The following is an 18,766-nucleotide window of genomic DNA, read 5'->3' on the forward strand; positions in this document are numbered from 1 at the left end:
TCTCACTGGCTCTTAAAAATGCAACACAGTTAGGTACAGCTGTAGCCCCAGTTTCACCAACAAAGAACTTGAAACTTCACAAAACCGAGAAAACGAAAAGCAAAGGGAACACCTGCCATGCTGCCCGACGATCTAGGGCTTAGTTTGGCAGCTGGAACCAAGCCTAAGCTGATCTATTTTACACTTTCTCAGTCTCCTAAATGGAATGAAATGGTGGCAGCTCAGGGCTGTGGCCCAACATTCTATCACTGAGCAGTCCCAACCTCCACAGGCAACCCGTAACACGCAGTGGCACCGTCCAAAGACATGAAACACAGGGGGTATCATCAGATTTCATCTTCCATTGATAATGCCAGAGCTTCATTCTGTACGTTGCTTTCAAAGGAAAACAAAGATCTAACTACTGTTATATTTTACAGACTCTTTTAAGCGTGTTTTCAGTAGAAAGACATCAAAGAATAGCTCTTAATACCTCAGAAATAAAAGTGGAATTTTTTTTTCCTCTTTAGATTAGAAAGGCTTTGGAGAGAGATGTTGCAAAATATGCTTCTAGGGAATTTCTTTTCTTCTAAATTATATAATTGCAACTCACTAAATATTTCCATAGATATGTAGGAATTTAATTAGCTAAATGACTTAGGCTTTTGGTTTGCCTAATAAGAAGGCAGTAGATTGACACTGAATGAACCAAGATAATCCAGCAGCTGTTCAGACACTGTACAGGGATTAGTGAAGCAATAATGTATGGTACAGGGACATCAGTTGGCTTTTTCATATCCTCATTGTGAGCTTGACACCCCCCTTCCTGCTCTACCTCACCCCTGTGCTAGAGACCAAACCCATGTCCTTGCACATTCTAAACAGCCCCATTACAGCTCTGGCCCCCTTTTATAAATAAGTACTATAATTACTACTCAAATCAGGGTTGTTGGACACAGTAGAACATGAATTATTAATTAGATATTATAAATATGACTAGTTCTTATTGTTAAATAAAAAGAAAATAGAGCCAGAGGCTATGATAATTATATAAATCACATTTTAAATCATGTATGTTTATGCTATTCAGGGAAAACACAAAGCAATGAACATAGTAAGCACAAAAACTTCTCAGTGGTTATCTGATATATTTGGATAGCTATGTCTCTTTAAAACACAGCTATAATGACTTAGACATGTACATATAATTGGGTCTTCAGTAGTAGGACGGCTATATCAATCCACTATAAGGAAGCAAATGATTCAAAATAAATAGGAAATACAAACAAAAGAAAATGGAGAGAACGCTGAGCACCAAGAAATGGAAACTTAGGATCTGTTTCCCTCTTTCCCTAGAGAGGACACTATCATACAACATGGGTTTTCACTGCTCCTTTTTCTTTATGCCTTGTAAAAAAAAAAAAATCTAAATCTCATAAGAATTTAGAATGTATTTTGTCTCTCTTAATTCAATATTTTTCTAAATACATTGATATACTCATGAAGATACTTTTAATATTCATTGTTAAAAACTGTCATAAATGTATCAAAGCATATGTCATTCAGACATTTACCCACTTCATTTTGTATTTTGAGAGCCTTCTTTGCTGACATTTTTAGTCTATTTAACTCCTGCACACAGTTCCTTCTTGTGACTACACTGAACCGAATGTCACTGTTCTGTTTTTCGCTGTAGGGAAAGGACAGTGAACACATGCACAGGGCCACATGTTTCTTTTGCATATGTATAAATGATCCTTTACCCTAAAATGTAATTTCTAGGTCACAGGGAATGTCACTTAAGATTACCACGGACTGCTAGATGGGTCTCCACCGTGACTGCCTAAACAGTGAACATGTAAGGATGGTCTTCACTCTCGTCCAGTGCAGTGGGCAGGGACGAGAGCTACAGTCACAACACTGCGGAAGTGTGACAAGTCAGTTCTGCTCTCTTTAAGCCTCCGGCTGCTGAAGACAGAAGAGAAAGCAAAGCTAACTCAAAACCCCGGGCTCATTTTCCGTCTTGAAACAGCGGCCTTTTGTTCTGAGCTATGAATAGCTCAGTTCCACGTGCTCTCTTGTTAATAAGTCAGCCTGGTGGCTAGGATATAAATACAGATATATTTCATTGCTCTTTCAAAGGACATAAGAACCAGGTTATTCCCTTTCAGTTCCTAATCACAAATTCTTCTATTTTTGAGACTCCTTACAGTTTAGTAATAATATTCTAAACTTGCAATGACTCTTAAGAAGCTTTTTCCACATGTGAGTACTGATTTCTTTGAAGGTATAATTGCAAAGGGATTGAAAAACAGAAATCAACCCCCACAGAAATAATAATAGCTATTGTTACAACTATGCCTTATGAAAGCCATTGCAGAGATGAATGCTTGTATTCACAAGGCCTCAAGAAACGACACTGAGGGAGCTGGGTTGATGGCTGGATTGATAAAAAGCTTGCTTTGAAAGCTTGCATGACCTAAGTTCAATTCCTGAGTTCAAAACAAAACATTAGGAGTAGTAGCACCCTCCACTTGTAATCCAAGCACTGGGGAGGCAGGGGCAGGCAGATGCTGAGTGTCGCTGGTCAGCAAGCCTGGCCTACTTGGTACGTTCCAGGCCCATGAGAGTTTGTCTCAAAAAAACTGGACAGCAACTAAGGCCCAACAGAAGAGGGTGTCCTCCTCTGACTTACACATACACAGGGAGAGAGAGAGAGAGAGAGAGAGAGAGAGAGAGAGAGAGAGAGAGAGAGAGAGAGAGAGAGAGGCCACTAAAGAGAACGTAAACAATTTGCTTTGTATTTTCTTTTCTTTCCTTTTGAGGCCTATCATATGAACTGTACTTACAAAATGTGGTTTATGTCTTCCATGTACTAATTGAGCTTAGAGAGACAAAAACAGCCAAGAGTTGTTCTTATTTCCATTTTCAAACTCTCCAGTTCCCACAACTAACAAGTAAGATCCACTGGTGATGAGTGGCCTACCCAGTGCACACACCAGGCTGGGTGCCCCCCTCCCCTGCATACACCAGGCTGGGTGCCCCCCTCCCCTGCATACACCAGGCTGGGTGCCCCCCCTCCCCTGCATACACCAGGCTGGGTGCCCACTCCCTCCCCTGCACACACCAGGCTGGGTGCCCACCCCCTCCCCTGCATACACCAGGCTGGGTGCCCCCCTCCCCTGCATACACCAGGCTGGGTGCCCCCTCTCTCCCCCACATACACCAGGCTGGGTGGCTTCCAGGGGTTCTTATTCTGCCTTTCATCTAACTGTAGAAGGTCCAGGATTACAAGTGTGTGCTACCATTTCCAGCTTTGTATGAGTTCCGGGATCTGAACTCAAGCCTGCGCTTGCACAGAAACACTCTAACCACTGTCTCCACAGTCCTCAGGAGCACAAAGGCCAGCAGAGCCTCCCACCCCAGCTCCCTTTAATTCAGCACAATGTATTATTGTTTCTGGAAAAGAGAAATATCTTTTTAAAAAGGGGCTTAGTGTAGCAGGAATCTTAAAAGTTCTTATTAATAAAATCAAACCTGAGGCAGGTATTGGGGTGAAATACTGGAAGATCAGAGAGACAGAACAAGCCACAGCTAACCTCACCTAGCCAACTTCTCAGCTGGTCTTGTCTCCTCAGACCGGAAACTTCTGAGTTCTCATCCCAATTGCTCTCAGCTGAACTGTGCTGCTCGAAAGCTTGAACGCTTAACCAGCCAAATGCTTAACCAGCCAAATGCCTTTAGTTTCTGGTCCTCATGCCTTATATACCTTTCTGCTTTCTACCACCACTCCCTGGGATTAAAGGCATGAGTCACCATGCTTAGCTGTATCCTTGAACACATGAATTTCTGCCTCTGGAATGCTAGGATGAAAGGCGTGTGCTACCACTGCCTAACTTCTATGTTTAATATTGTGGCTGCTCTGTCTCTGACCCCAGATAAATTTATTAGCATGCACAATATTTGGGGGAATACAATACCACAGCTTAGGGTCAACAGGATGGTTCTGTGGGCAAGAGCTCATCCCACCAAGCCCAGTGGGCCTGAGTTTGATTCTTAACGTTCACGTGGTGGAAGGCAAGAAGTGACTCCCTTCAGCCGTTACGCTCTGCCCACCACACATGCTCTGTGGTAGTCATGCACAACCCCCTCACCATATAAGTCAGTAGGGAGCCCAGAACTAACAGTATTTTAGTCCACTTTTTAGTATGCGAACTGTGTGATTCACGTATTTTCCTTAGTGCTGTGATGAACTGGAAATAACTCACTCGGGTTGGCAGACGGCCCAGCAGGACTTGCTGCACGAGCTGAGTGACCTGAGTTCTATCCCTGGGTCCCAAGTAAAAGGGGAAGGAGACAGCTGACTCCTGAAAGTTGTCACACATGCATGCAGTAGTATAAGTACCATACACAAACATCATGTGAATACACACACAGCCGCCCCGTCCACCTCCCTCATCCCTGCCATCCTCCTGACTCCACACTCAAGTATTATAGCTAGTAACCACCACCCCTTCCACCTCCCCGTCTCTGCTGTCCGCCTGGCTCCGCACTGAATGCTGTACATAAATGCTCCTGAAATTCCCTCCAACTCCTCTGTAATTGCTGCCATCCAGACGTATGGTTGAATAAAACTCCAGCTCAGCCCACACAGCACTGTCCAGTTATGTTGTGGAATGTGTATCAACTGTGTAAAGATGTGTTGCATTTGTTCATGCTGCAGAATATTACTTCAACTATGTAAAGATGTGTTGCATTTGTTTCACCTTGCCTGCGTAAGGCACCTGATTGGGCTAAAAAAGAGCTGAACAGCCAACAGCTAGGCAGAGAAGGGATAGGCAGGGCTGGTGGGCAGAGATAATAAGTAGGAGAAGAAATCTAGGAGAAGAAGAAAGAGGAGAATGAGGAGAAAGAGGGGGGCGTGCCTGGGGCAAGAAGCCAGGCAGCCGCCAGACAGACAGACATGAGAAGCAGTGAAAGTAAGACATACAGACGAAAGAAAAGTAAAAAGCCCCAAGGCAAAAGGTAGATAAAGAGAAACAGGTTTATCCAAGCTAAAAGAGCTAGCCAGAAATGAGCCTAAGCTAGGCCAAGCATTCATAACTAATAATGAGTCTTTGTGTCATGACTTGGGAGCTGGTTGGTGGCCCCAAAAGAAAAGCCTGGTACATAGTAAGGTAAGGAGTTGACACAGGATGGAAGCCAGGGCCAAATCCGCAGGGCAGAAGTCTCTAAATGAGCGACCTGAACTACTTTATCTCTAAATCTGTTTCATCCTAGCATGTGAGAGTTAATTCATCTAACTCTAGTTTAAAATAGGGGAAATAGTAATATCACTTACAGCCACTATGTGATTTCACAAGAAAAGCTTAGACTTTAATAATAATTGAAAAAAGAATTTAAAACAGCACAAAATCAAGGTCCTTATGAAACTGCTGCTTCTGGCTGCTGGCCACTCCCAAATACTCCCAAACGATAACCATTAAAAATGCATACCGATGTAAACATTTAACAGAAAATTTTGACTGGTGGACCAGTTTTAAGAGTTAGATTATGACTTTACATTTTTTTTCCTGTGGGGGCTTCACCACACTTTTTCATGGCATAAATGAGAAAAATGTGACAAGCAACAACAAAAGCAGGTTGTGGGGAAAGGGCCGTAGTCTCCTTTACACAGAGGGCAAAGAACGTGGCCATTGTGACAACAGTCCACCTTCCTCAGGTATGGGAGTAAAGCCCCAGCCCCTGCAACAGAACACTCATTCACTTCACAGTCCCAGCGCTCATGCTGACATCCAGGGATACTGAGGCTCGGACTAAACTCTGTTCTTGCCTCCTGTGTGATGACGAAGAACAGTCAGCTACATCAGCCTGCTCTGGCAGAGGAAGCGGGACATCACTTTACCATTGCCAAGTCAGTATATACTTTATCTCACTAACTAAAACACATCAAATCACCAAAGGCCAAAGTACTTTATTGCTTGAGAGTATTTAACTTTAACTAGACTAGACTGATCTCTAAGACCATCTCATGATTTATAAAAATTATAAATTCTGAGCTGGGGAGATAGTTCAGTTAGTAATGTGCTTGCTGAGTTTGATCTCCAAAACCCACATAAGGTGTGATGCATGTACTTGTAACCCCAGTGCTAGAGAGGGGCAGACAGGCAGCTTCTGGGGCACATGGCCAGCCAGGGTAGCCTCCTGGCAAGGTCCAGGTCAGTGAGAGAACCTGTCTTCTCGACAAGGTGAGTGGTATCTGAGGAAGGAGATCTGAAGTTGTCCTCTACATGTGCGTACATACCAGCAAACACAAACACAGGCGTGCACATGTACATGCACACACACATACACACACACACACACACACACACACACAACCATAATATAAAGGCTATGTCAGTCACTGTTCTACCAGTTCAATATAATTTCATTTCCTCTGGCAATCTACAGTCACCATAAATAGGTAGGAAAAGAAAATCTTGATTTGACCAAGATGTCTGAGGAGGATGTAAGCGTTCGAGAAACCCTATACACCCTGACCTGGCCAACTCCTTGATCTGCACACTACTGAAATTGTATTATTATCTGAACTTTTATTAGAGTCAACAGGCCATGTAGTTACGAGAAACTTAACAAAAGATGGGCAAATAAAAGATGAAAAATTAGCTGAACTCCTTAAATGTACCAGTCATTGTAATAAACTGTCACGTTCCACCTAGCCTTCGTAGCAGAGTCTCATTAGGTGGGCACTAACTCCATGCCCATCAACAGAGGCAACGACAGAAACAAAAGCTCTCTAACTTGCCAGTGCTCTCAGGGTCCGGTGGCAGCTCTGGGCTGAGCTGGGCCACCTGACTAAGCTCGTGCTAGCCTCTGCTATGAAGTGACCTTTCACAAACCAGGCCACTGGCTCTCACAGTGGTATTGGAGGATGCTTGAAGGTCAACTCCTTCTGAAGCCAGATGTGGAAACAGGCTGCATGAAGTCCACAGCACATTCCCAAAAGACTGCACACTGTCATCATACAGGTACTCACTTGATGCCTGAAGTCACAGACTAAGATTTCAGTGCCATCAGAAACTTGCAATGCTGTCTTGTTAAGCACTGTAATTGATTTTCCATAGCCCACTGCTTTTTTTCAGCCCAGAAGATTTCCTTAGTGATCTTATCTATGCTTATGGTTTGCCCAAGATTACGGTAGCCAGCTCTGTGCTAGACATCCCCCTGTAGAATATTCCAATTTTGAATTAAACCCAACACTGAAGTCATGTCATTACATATCACCTTTTCCTCAAAGCTATCTCTTTTCTGAGTTTCCCATTACAGAGCTACCGCACCCCACTGGACACATCAGGGTCTGTAACCTCCTACTTACTGATCCAGTCCATCAGTTTCACCTTCACAAAGTGTGCCTCACAATTTCTGCTGCTGCTTCTGCAGTTCAGTTACTGCCTCCTGCATGGACTCTACAGGTGTTCTCAGCAGGCTCCCAGCTTCAGAGTTAGCTGCAGGCCACACAACAGTGGTCATCCCTTGTGAAAACTGAGACCTTGCTCGCCTTGAACCTCCTGTGAACTTCAGAGAAGTTCACATTGCTCATGCCAACATCGTTTGACCTTCAGTAGCCTCCGTCTTTCCCAGCCCATTTAGCACACATTCCTGACATTCAATTAATCTGAGATTCTCAAGGCCGGGTTAATTATTCAACTAAATTGCACAATTACACTGAGCAAAACAACATCATTTCAAACTTAATTATGTCTTTTAAAACATTTTACTGTGACCAAAAATTTTAATAAATGTATTACATTTATTAACTGTGTGTGTGTGTGTGTGTGTGTGTGTGTGTGTGTGTGTGTGTGTGTGTTGGGGATGGTGACATGCACACGCATCTGTGTGTGTGGAGGGCAGAGGACAATTTGCAGGTATCGGTTCTCTCCTTAAATGGGAGTTCTGGTACCTGAACTTGGGTTGTCAGGCTTGGTGGCAGACACTCACCTGCTGAGCCATCTTGTGAACCCACAAGTTTTTTTAAAAAAGAACTTCTCCTTTAACTGAGAAGGGAAGTGGAAGTTGTTTAAGGTTCACCATTGTCTTGCTTTTTAATCAAGAAGTGAGTTAGTTAGGCATGGTGGCACATATCTTTAATCCCAGCACTCAGGAGGCAGAGACAGCAGATCTCTGTGGGTCTGAGGCCAGCCTGGTCTACAGAGTTCCAGGACAGCCAGGGCTACACAGTGAGGCCTTGTCTGGTTGGACAAAAAAGAAGGAAGTTGGTTGACATCCATTCTTTTTGGTCAGCAGTTCCTCCTGGGCCATGAGGGTGCCCAGGGAGTCAGTGTCTAATCCGCCTTAATCTGAGTACTTAGGAAGAGAGGTAAAGGAAGAAAATGGAAAAGCCTGAAAACGTGGCTGCTGTGAGCAGCCTCTACATGGCCAGGTGAAGTAAAGGAGGAAATGGTTCACGCAGTAGATGACCAAGTGAGACACAGAAGCACAGAGATCTCTTGAGTTGAAAAGACCCCTAGGGATTCGAGGACAACAGGGGAATGACTCACTAGAGGACCAGTTTCTCTGACTACCAATTAGCACAGCATGTGTGAAAAGTACTGCAGTCTAGGAGAAGACCACTTGGAAGGATTAAGAAACAGTCTCCAAAGGTTGTACCGCCATGCTGCATAGGCTGGGAAGGCAGGAAAATGTCCCCCTGTCCCCCATGCATCCCGTCAGCCCAGAGTTTCTCAACCTTGGCTACACAGGGAAATCCTCTAGGGACTTTGGAAAGTACACACACTGGAGTCTGATGTCACTAATCTCAGTGCAGCTGGGTATGAGGAGCTATAAAACCCTCTTGGTGAGTTTGCTGGTGGAGAACCAATACATTAGCTGAACTCCACAGAAGACAGGGTGCTGGATCCCAGGAAGCATCACCTGGGAATCAGTGCTCTTCAGTGGCAGCAGGTCCAGGAGCAGGAGACGGCACAGAGAGATGGGCCAAAACAAGGAAAAAGATGAGACGCAAACAAACAAATCTGGACTCCCTCATGGAGAGGTCATGTCATCCTCTTCTAGACCATTGTTCCTGCAGTGAGCACGGTGCACGGTGGGTCCTTTCTGGTGTCCCCAGCCAGGTGCAGCCTCGCACCTTCCTCCTGTCCTGGGTCTTCGTGCACTGTTCCCTTTGGGAAGCCTGGAGATCCTGTTGCTATCTGCATCATCTTTCCCACATTGCCTGGCTAGCCTATGGGATGCGTAGCTGGCGTTAGGTAGTAATACACAGAAGACAACAGGCAGTATTTTCTTCCCTCTAGATAATATTGCATGGCAGAACCAACCTTAAATATAAGAATTTGGGGACAAAGTGACAGTAGATTTTCATATGTCTCTTAAAGTGGAAATAAATTTAAATAGAAGAATACAGATGATGTCCAAACACTGAGTAACAGTGGCTTATACATTTACAATGACTTACTGTGATTTATTTTTGGTCATCACTATTCAAATATTCATCAAGGTAAACATTCTCTTAAGATGAATTTTTAGCTCCAGTAAACCATCCTTACATAAGTGGGATTAGAAACACATTTGCAGTAAATTTCAAAGTCTTGATTTTAAATAATAAAAAAAAAAGAAATGGACGTTTTAGTGCGAATATTAGAATCATCCTATTTGCCTGACAAAGTTACCTTCCAAAGAAGGACAAAATTCAAGGTCACAATCAGAAATTATTTACTCTGTGCCTGTGTGTGTGTGTTAGACTGTTCTGTTTTTCCTTGAAACACTGTGCACAGTTGTGGAACTGTTTAATTATTAAGTGGTTCAAAAGTAGATAATTTTTAGAAAACCATTTTCTTGTGTGAAGTCTTTTTCATTATGAAACTATAGAGATAATTTGTGAAAACAGGGGACTAGTGAGACAGATGAGCCGTGGTGAAATACTTGGCTTGCAAGCATGAGGACCTGTGCCCCATCCCCAGAACCCGTGTGAACAACCAGTCACAGCAGCACATGCTTGCAATTCCAGCAGAGGGGAGACAGAGAGCTAGACCCCTTGGGCCTGCCAGCCTAACTGGTGAATTCCAGGCCAGACGCAGATCCTGTTTTAAGAAGAACAAGATGAGCCAGGCATGGTGGCGTACACCTATTTCCTAGCACTCAGGAGGGAGAGGCGGGTGGATTTATGTGAGTTTCAGGCCAGCCTGGTCTATATGAAGAGTTCCAGGCCAGCCAGAGCTACACAGTGAGATCTTGCTCCCTTACCCAAAGAGAGAGAGAGAGAGAGAGAGAGAGAGAGAGAGAGAGAGAGAGAGAGAGAGAGAGGATAAGAAAAACAATGTGGATGACAGCTAATACAGTCTCCACATGTATGCATATACACCTACATATACAACACACACACACAACAAAATTATGAAAACATAGTCGCAACTATGTTACGATATTTTTGAATTTTTACAGTAGTATTAACTCCAAAAACTCTCAATGGGAGTCAAACAAGCACGAAATGCACAGAAATATGCCAGGAACACAGATTTATGATTCTGTACAAAGTCTGAAATTCTTTGAAAGCTCATTTCCTGGGCTGTTTCATGTATGATGCTTTCAATGAGAAGTTGAAGTGGTCATCCCTACACATTCCAACTTCCGCATCTTGACAACCACCACCCGACTGGACTCTCAGCGTCTCTACCAACAGAAACAGCCCCGTCCCTTGGGGACTAGTGTGAAGTTTTCAATCAGTAATGTTTTGTGTACCTGGGCTTGGTGTGTGTGAGTGTGTGTGTGAGTGTTCATGTTTGTGGGTGCACATGCACACGTGCTATGCACACGTGGGAAGGTCAGAGGACACCCTTAGGTGCCCATCCTCACCATGCACCTTGTTTGGGACAGGGTCTCTGTTGTTTCTGTGCTGTGGACTCCAGGCTGGCTGGCCTGTGAGCATCCAGGGATTCCTCTCTCTTCCCCTCCTCCCTCTCCCTGCAGAGTGCTGGGGTTACAGACACACTACAACATCCAAATTACATGTGGACTCTAAGAATTCAGACTCAGGTCCTGGTGCTCTCGAGGAAAGCATTTTTACCTGTTGTGTGATATTCTGATCGCATTCTGACAATAAAGTTTGCTTTGAATCAGAGGAGGGAGCTAGCTACTAGCTGACCAAATTAACCATCGAGGTTTAGAGGACTAAGGACAGATGGAGAGGAAGTAGTAAGGCGGGGCTTAGAGAGGGTCTCGGCCCTTTGGGAGGAGGAACGGCAGAGGTAGGAGGTCACCGGAAGCGGCTGCTTCTCTGATCATTCAGGTTCCTACCCTGATATCTGACTCCTGAGTTTTGATTGATAAAGAATAATTAGATAAATGCATCATTTACCCACTGAGCTATCCCTCAGGAGTCTAATTAATATCTTAATGGACAGAATTTAAAAGCAAAATGGGGGAATGACCTCGTATTGATGGAATCCTCGAAGCTCCTGAGAGTGACTGAGACCACAGGAGCCACCTTCTTCATTGCATCATTAATCAAGGAAAGGAAGATGTTCTTGGTACATAAAACCGTAAAATTAAGGTTAAGTGAACTCTAGATTTCTAAGAAAGGAATAATACAAGTGTAAGCTCACTTAATTACCAAAAATCATAGTGAACTGACTAGGATTTTGTTATAGAAGGTATGTATCTAAGGCCTGGGGACATAGCTCAGTGGTAGAGTGCTTACCCAGCATGCATGGGGCCCTGGGTTCAGTCCTCAGTACTAGAAAACAAACAAACAAATCTAAAAAGAAAAAATATATTTCATATAGGCAGAAGGCAAATGTCTTTTTCTAGAGGTAAGAAGGGTCTAGTATTACTGTTTGAAAAATCTACATATACTTTATACTGTTTTCAACTATGTTATTGGCGGATTAGATTTTTCTGTCTGGGAATTCCACTCATTGTTGACACCTAACTGGACATGCCTTAGGAATAAAATGCTGATTCAAGAGATGCTTTGAGCAGTGATACCCACTCCCACATCCGGGCTGCAGAGAGCAGATTCATCAAGGCCATGCATTTGGCACGGCTTGCACAAGGTAGAGAGGTGGTCTCATCCCCAATGTTTAAGTCTCTGTCTGAACGGTTCCGCTACTTGAGCCCCAGGACTCTGGGTCCAGGAGCCATCTCCAAAGTGCCCAGCTTCTAGTGACAATGGAAGACGTGAGAAGGAAAAGGGGGAGGACACAACCTCACAAAGAAAACCAAAGGGAAAATATTCACAATGACTTGGGGAAAAGCATGATTCTCACTGAAACTTGAAATCAGGAAACACTTTCTTCGGTTTGAAATGAATACACATCATTGCTGCCTAAGTCTTTCCACTGTCTGCTCCTTCATGATTTCATATTTTAACAGCATATTTGATGTTGTATTTTGCAATATTTTCATATTTTGTAATTGCACATTGCAACAGCAGATTTGAAGATTATCTCAGACACACAACACACAGGTGATTTTAATGAGGTCCGTGTCGTCGTTTACGGGCAGACGTGTCACACCTTTCTACAGGTTAAGTGTTACCTGTAGCTCACACTGTATTTCTGAATAGGGAAGTCTATAGAGTGAAGTACTATTCAATCTGCTTTACACAAATGTTAATGGTAAGAAACACTGCACTACAGAAAAAGTATGCAGTTGTCTACTTTATTTTAACTAAAAGGGTAGCATAGGAAATTTCAGGTAAAAGGGAGATTTTTAAATAATCCATGTCATCAAGGCACATAAAACTTCAAAACTTAAGGTAATTAGAGGGAAATGTTATATAAAAATCTCTTTCATGCAATATCATGGATTAGAGGACTATGGTATGTTATATCACAATTTTATTAAAAATAACAGTTGTTTTTTTCTCCTTTTCTTTCTTTTTTGTTTATTATCCTGGCAAGTTCTTAGGATCAAAACTCATGCTCCCAAGGGCTCTATCACTGAGCTACATGTCCAGCCCCTGGTCTTATACATCATATTCCCTTGCTGTATGTCAGTAAGTATCTGAGAATATATAAAGGCTGCAGAAAGTCAATCACTTTACCCACCAAAACCATCCTTCACAAGTACCACAGACAATAGGCCCTCGAGCTCCACGGAATACTAGAGTTCACTAAACCGATGCTCAGTGGTCTACGGGGGAGGGGGGCGGGTGTAGCCTCCTTTTTGTTTCTTTTAGATAACCCAGATAAATCCATGCCTGGCTTCCTTTTATTTCTGTTTGAAGTAGGAGGAGCAGTAGAAAGCTCCACCCCCTACCCGAGCCCCACCCAGAATATAAAACCCGGAAGTATTAAGGAGCTAAACAATGGCACAGCCGATCCCCCGAGGAGCAGCCCCTAGGAAGCCTTCTCTTACCTGATGTGGCCAATCAGCTCAATAAGCTTGTGGCTGAAGAAGTAAGCCGTAAGCTCGGACACGTGGCTCAGGACCGAACAGACCCCAAAGAGGGTCGTCGTTCCGTTCAGATCTTCCAGGTGCCAGTAGAGGAAGGTGAACACAAAGCCGTATCCAAAACCCATGAACCAGGCCACAAACAGCACCGAGCCGTACTGCACGCTGCACAGCAGCTTGATCAGGTCCCAGAAGCTGAAGGCCTGCGAGTGCGCCGCCGCCGTCGTGGGCGTCTCCTCCGAGGACTCGGTGGAGTTGTCCCTCTCCACCTGCGGGATCTCCACCTCCTTCCCTTTCCCACCGTCGCCGTGTTTGAAGTGGTTGTAGCGGAACCGGAACTGGGTGGCGACGATCAGGGCCAGGGTCATGAGGACGCCAAAGACGATGAAGACGATCTGGTAGTTGCGGTACTCTGGGGGCTTGCACCCCTTGCCGTCGATGAGCACGTCGATGTGGGTGTAGTCGATGCCGATGCCCACCGACAGCATGGCCAGGCCCCAGCCCAGGGAGCCCCACATGCGCTGCAGCCCGTAGCGGTCGCGGTGCTTGCCCAGGTACTGCAGGGTCACCGTGTCTACGATCGTGACCGAGGAGGCACTGAAAAACTCTCCGATGATGACCACCACCAAGATCACCAGGAATATCGCCTCCACTTCTTGTTGGTCATAGAGGAGGGTGACTTGGTCCGAGGGCAAAGATTTGGTGGTGGTGGTGGTGGTGGTGGTGGTGGTGGTGGTGGTGGTGGTGGTGACCCCGGGGGCGGCGGGGGTGGCCTCCGTGGCGTTCCCTGCAGGGGTGGGGGTCACGGTGCTCGTGTTCAACACCAAGTCCATCACAGGGTGGGTCGCTTCCTCCGTCCGGGGCTGCAGCGTGGGTTCACCCGTCAAGGTCAAGGCTGTCGTTGGGAAGAGAGCCGCGTCTGAGCTATCGGGCCCCGTTTCCGAAGGCGGCGGCGACAGCGCGTTCCTTTTCTCACGGGGTTTGGGTGGCGTGGTGAAGAAAGCCTCGGTGGAGGAATTCATCGGCAGGGGCGTGGCGGGGTGACTGGCATTGGTGGGGTGAGCCGTGGGGGGAATCTTTGGTACGCATCTCAAGGTGGCAGGCTTGACAAAGCCGATGCCCAGGTTGAACAAGACCCAGCACAGAAGCGAGAAGAGGAGGACGATTTTGCCCTTTCTGAAGCGATCTGCCACGACGCCCCAAAAAGGGGCGCTGCAGAATTCGATGAAGTACCGAATGCCCACCAGCAACCCGCTCTGGCTGGGCGACATCCCCAGCTGTTTGTAGTACACGGGCAGGAGCGGGTAAAGAGAGCCATAGGCAGAGTAAAAGAAAAAATAGAACACCTTGGAAATGAGGAGGTCATTGTTTATCTTCACACAGTGTTTCTCTATCCAGTCTATTTCCTCCTCGGGGATGGCGGAGGTCTCCGTGGAGGAGGGGGTGTCGTTGGAGGGGGGCTCCGGTTCCCTGCAGATGCCATTGAAGGGGTCGGCAAGCACGTACTTTCTCTTCTGCTCCTCTTCATCATCAGTTAGGATAGCGACTTTATCATCTGCAGCCATGGCTTACCACTCCCATCAAGGGCTGAGACCTTCGGAATCCTGACTGGTGACCTGGAGGTTGAAATGTAAGACACTGGGTGAGGAAAATCCTTAGAGCATCCCAGTACACAGAGATGAGGAATCTCAAGCCGCATCTAAAATCACAGCTGGGGATCCTGGCCAAAGAAAACAGCTTAAAAAAAAAATTAAACACAAGGATGGAGAAATGGCTCACTTTCTGTTCTTACAGAGGACAAGCTCAGATTTCACATCAAGGTCATGTGGCTCACAACCTTTCCAACTGTCTGTAACTCCAGCTCCAGGACTCTGGCCTCCACAGATACAGGCACATACATACATCTACATATACACCCAGATGTACGCACACTGGACAGACACAGATATACACATAAAGATAAAATAAGTCTCGTTTGAAAATCAAGTACTCTTATGGCCACTGATTGGAGCTGGTTGCTGGCAAGGCATCAGGTATGGAAGCAGCCTTACCATCACCTACATTACACACGGTGCTCTCGAGTCATTTAGGGATTGAGTTTAAGAGATTAGAACCAAAAAAAAAAAAAAAAAACCAGGTAATATCTATTGAGGGCTTCCATACAGCTCTGTGGTAGAGAATCTGAATGCTGTGTGTGAGCCCTTGGGTTTGGTCTCCAGCAAGACATGCATATAGAAATAGATGTGGATTCAATCTCCTAGTGGTTTACAAAAGGAAAAACACATTTACTGAGCTCTTACTACAGCAGGTTAAAGACTTTCACACGTATTAATTCACATTCATCACAACATGCTTACTACTTTGTCCACGTTACAGATAAGAAAAATGAGGCTTTATAGTGTCAGTGTGCATAACCTAATACAAACTGTAGCCTATGCATGCATTCCTGGATAGCTGTGAACGTGGCCCAGCACCTTCGTAAATAATAAGGTCATGCTGCAGTGTCAAAAGCTTGGACACTTCCACCACCAAAGTGTCAACTACCACGTATTATGTAATAAATTTAGAGAAAGGTGGTTTTCATATGAAAGATTAGCACTACAACAATGGTATAAATTTATAGAAACCATGCCACATTCCATGATTTTCTCTTACTTTTATTACAGACATGATTAAGGAGTCAAAAGGTTGTGCTGACATAGTCTGGTGCTAGAAGGGGTGCTTATTACATCCGTGCCAAATCCTCTAACCTTCTCTAGCAGAGAGAAATGTCAGCTCCACTATCCGCCCCAAGCAATGATCTTACATCCTTTCCCCCATCCCAATATGAATTGACATGCAGAAAAATTCAAGAATCACGAATGTAAACATTTTAAATCTCTGTCTTAGACAAACAATAGAAACGTTTTCCAAGACAGTATCTCACTATGTAGAACTTTCTCTGTAGACCAGGCTGGACCTCTGGATTAAAGGCACACCCCATCTATCACATGCAGCTAGAATCAGGACCTCTGTGGTAAGCTGATTTATCTTCTAGCCCTAAAATGAAGTAGGATGCAGCCACTAACTTCTAACTTGGGAATATTTAGGTTAAAATGGTTTATAAATTGAAGTAAAATTCACATGAGTCATTTAAAATAAATAACTCACTGGTACTTAGAATATTCACAGTATTGGATAGCTTTCCCCTCACCTCATTTCCAATTTTTGTAAATACAAAAATGTATTACCACTGTGTTTCCCTCACCGAAATGTATGATCTTGATCTTTTCTTCTTGCCTTTCTTCAGAGCCAAATGAGATGCACTGGATATTTTAATAACCTCATTTTGGACTCCAGGAGTATCACCAACTATATGACCTTTTTTTTTTTTAAACCAAACCAAGCAAGTAGAACTTCATTGTTTTCTCTATGAAACCTAAGCAACTATCGCTGAGCACCAAGCTCTGGTTTTCTTGCTGTTCTTGATCAGCTGGACCCTGACACACTCACTTCCTGATAGCGGAATTTAACTTTTTCCTGCTTTTTCCATCACAGTTCCCTTTGCAGGAGAAATGCCTCCAAAATAGTTGGCCTTCAAGGGCTGTGCCCATGGGCTTTCTGGTATTACTAAGACACACCTAGTCCCATCAGTGACTATGGCACTTCCCGGCATTATGAAGACCATACACTTGCCAATCCTACCGGCTTCACAAGGCTGAGCAAAAGAGCTCTTTTGTGGAGCTGGGAATAGAATCTGGGGCCTTGTGCATGCTTGGCAATCATTCTTCCACTGGGCTACATTCCCAGCCCTAAACCTTATTCATCTTAGTAGCAAAAGAAAAAGCTTTGTTTTTTCCCAAAGACCTCTTACTGCCTGGTTATGATAGATTTTCTTCGATGCACTGTTTTTATTTTTCTTTGGTTATTAAAATCTTCTCCTGTTCAACTCAGCAGCTTCAATTATACTTTCTCACTTGAAAAGACAAGTAACCTTTTTTTCCTGAACTGTTTTGCTTTCTCAGCTCAAATTGGAAAGAAATGTGTGTTGTGCTTAAAATGGATAAAGTTATATGACCCTGGTGGTAGAACAGGCCAGATTAAACATAGGTAGTTGGTTCCTTTCCTAACCCTCTTTCAAACAACAGTAAACACATACAGAGACATATGCATAGGTAGAAGACTCAGCAGTCACAATCTAAGCTAGGGAGGGTTAAAAGGCACATGATGGTAATGATAAAGTGAACTGACACATGTAATATCTCAAAAAATTCATCTCACATCATCCCCCTTCTTGGGCTGCCACGCCAAGGAGATTAATCAAGAGAGAGCAGGTCGTGGGATACAGGAAAGAAAACAAGCCATCTTGCAAATGTTCACCTCTAAAACTTTGTACATGCACAACTTTCTTTTAAAGGATAAAAATCAATGGATTTTCCATCCAAAGACAATATATCCAATGTTTTCACCATGAAGAAATGATAAATATTTGAAAAGATAAAAAGCGTTACAAAATATCTAAGACGCAGGAAACCACTTCAGGGTATTGGCACAGGTAGGCTTACCAGCTATAACTTTAGAAGCAGAGAAAGCAAGAAGTGATGCCTGGAATTACTCAGAAGCTCTGCCCAGCAGAGTGCTATTCTTCACTCTGTCATCTACAGAACGCATGTGGGTTTGAAAGAAAAGAGCCCCACAGGCTCATATATTTGAACACCTGGTCCCCAGCTGGTGGACCTATTTGGGGAGGATTAGGAGGTGCGGCCTTGTTGGAGGGGGTGTGTCACTGGGGGGCAGGCTTGAGGTTTCTGTATCATTCTCACTGTGCTCTCTGCCTCCTGCTTGTGGCTGGAGACATGAGCACTCAGCTGTTTCTGCCTGCATACCTTTACTACACTCTCATGGACTCTAACCTCTGGAACCAGAGACCCAATTAAAGAAATTAAAAAAATATACACACATATGTTAAAATATGACCCCATTCATGGGCACAGTGTTTATACTATTATGGATAAGTTAAAAATAACACTAATTTAAAAAAAATGTGGAATCATGTAACTTTAGGCTTTCAAGAGATGTTAAGTGAATGGCCTCTGTCACCGCCTAAATATATTTCTTCAAACTTATATAAAATATTTGATTGCTTGACTTCTAATCTGATGTTAGTGGTCCTTAGTTAACTGCCCTCCACAGAGACTACTATGACCTTAGAAGTAGGTCAGAGAAGGGCACTAAGTCCTCTTGAGAGAGGCTATGAGGAACCAATGCTGAGATGCAAATTCTTATGTCAGGATGCAGACTTCAGCCCTGGTGAGTGGCTCCCCAGCTACTCTTTCCCCTCTATTCCAATGACTTTTTATTATAAGCTCTGTAAGGTTTCTCCCATTAGAAATGT

At 44.3% G+C, this 18,766-nt stretch overlaps 1 protein-coding gene across 1 annotated transcript in view; it reads right to left on the reverse strand.

Moving 5' to 3' along the window:
• Positions 1-15,008, reverse strand: part of Mfsd6 (major facilitator superfamily domain containing 6) — a 52,990-nt gene extending 37,982 nt beyond the window's left edge. Inside the window, exon 1 of the mRNA XM_059278442.1 lies at positions 13,357-15,008. Coding sequence (XP_059134425.1) covers positions 13,357-14,957 — 1,601 coding nt within the window. The 5' untranslated portion in view covers positions 14,958-15,008. The remainder of the gene's footprint in view (positions 1-13,356) is intronic.
• Positions 15,009-18,766: the final 3,758 nt, after the last annotated feature.

This window comes from Peromyscus eremicus, chromosome 13 (assembly GCF_949786415.1).
Source record: "Peromyscus eremicus chromosome 13, PerEre_H2_v1, whole genome shotgun sequence".
NCBI classification, from domain to species: Eukaryota; Metazoa; Chordata; class Mammalia; order Rodentia; family Cricetidae; genus Peromyscus; species Peromyscus eremicus.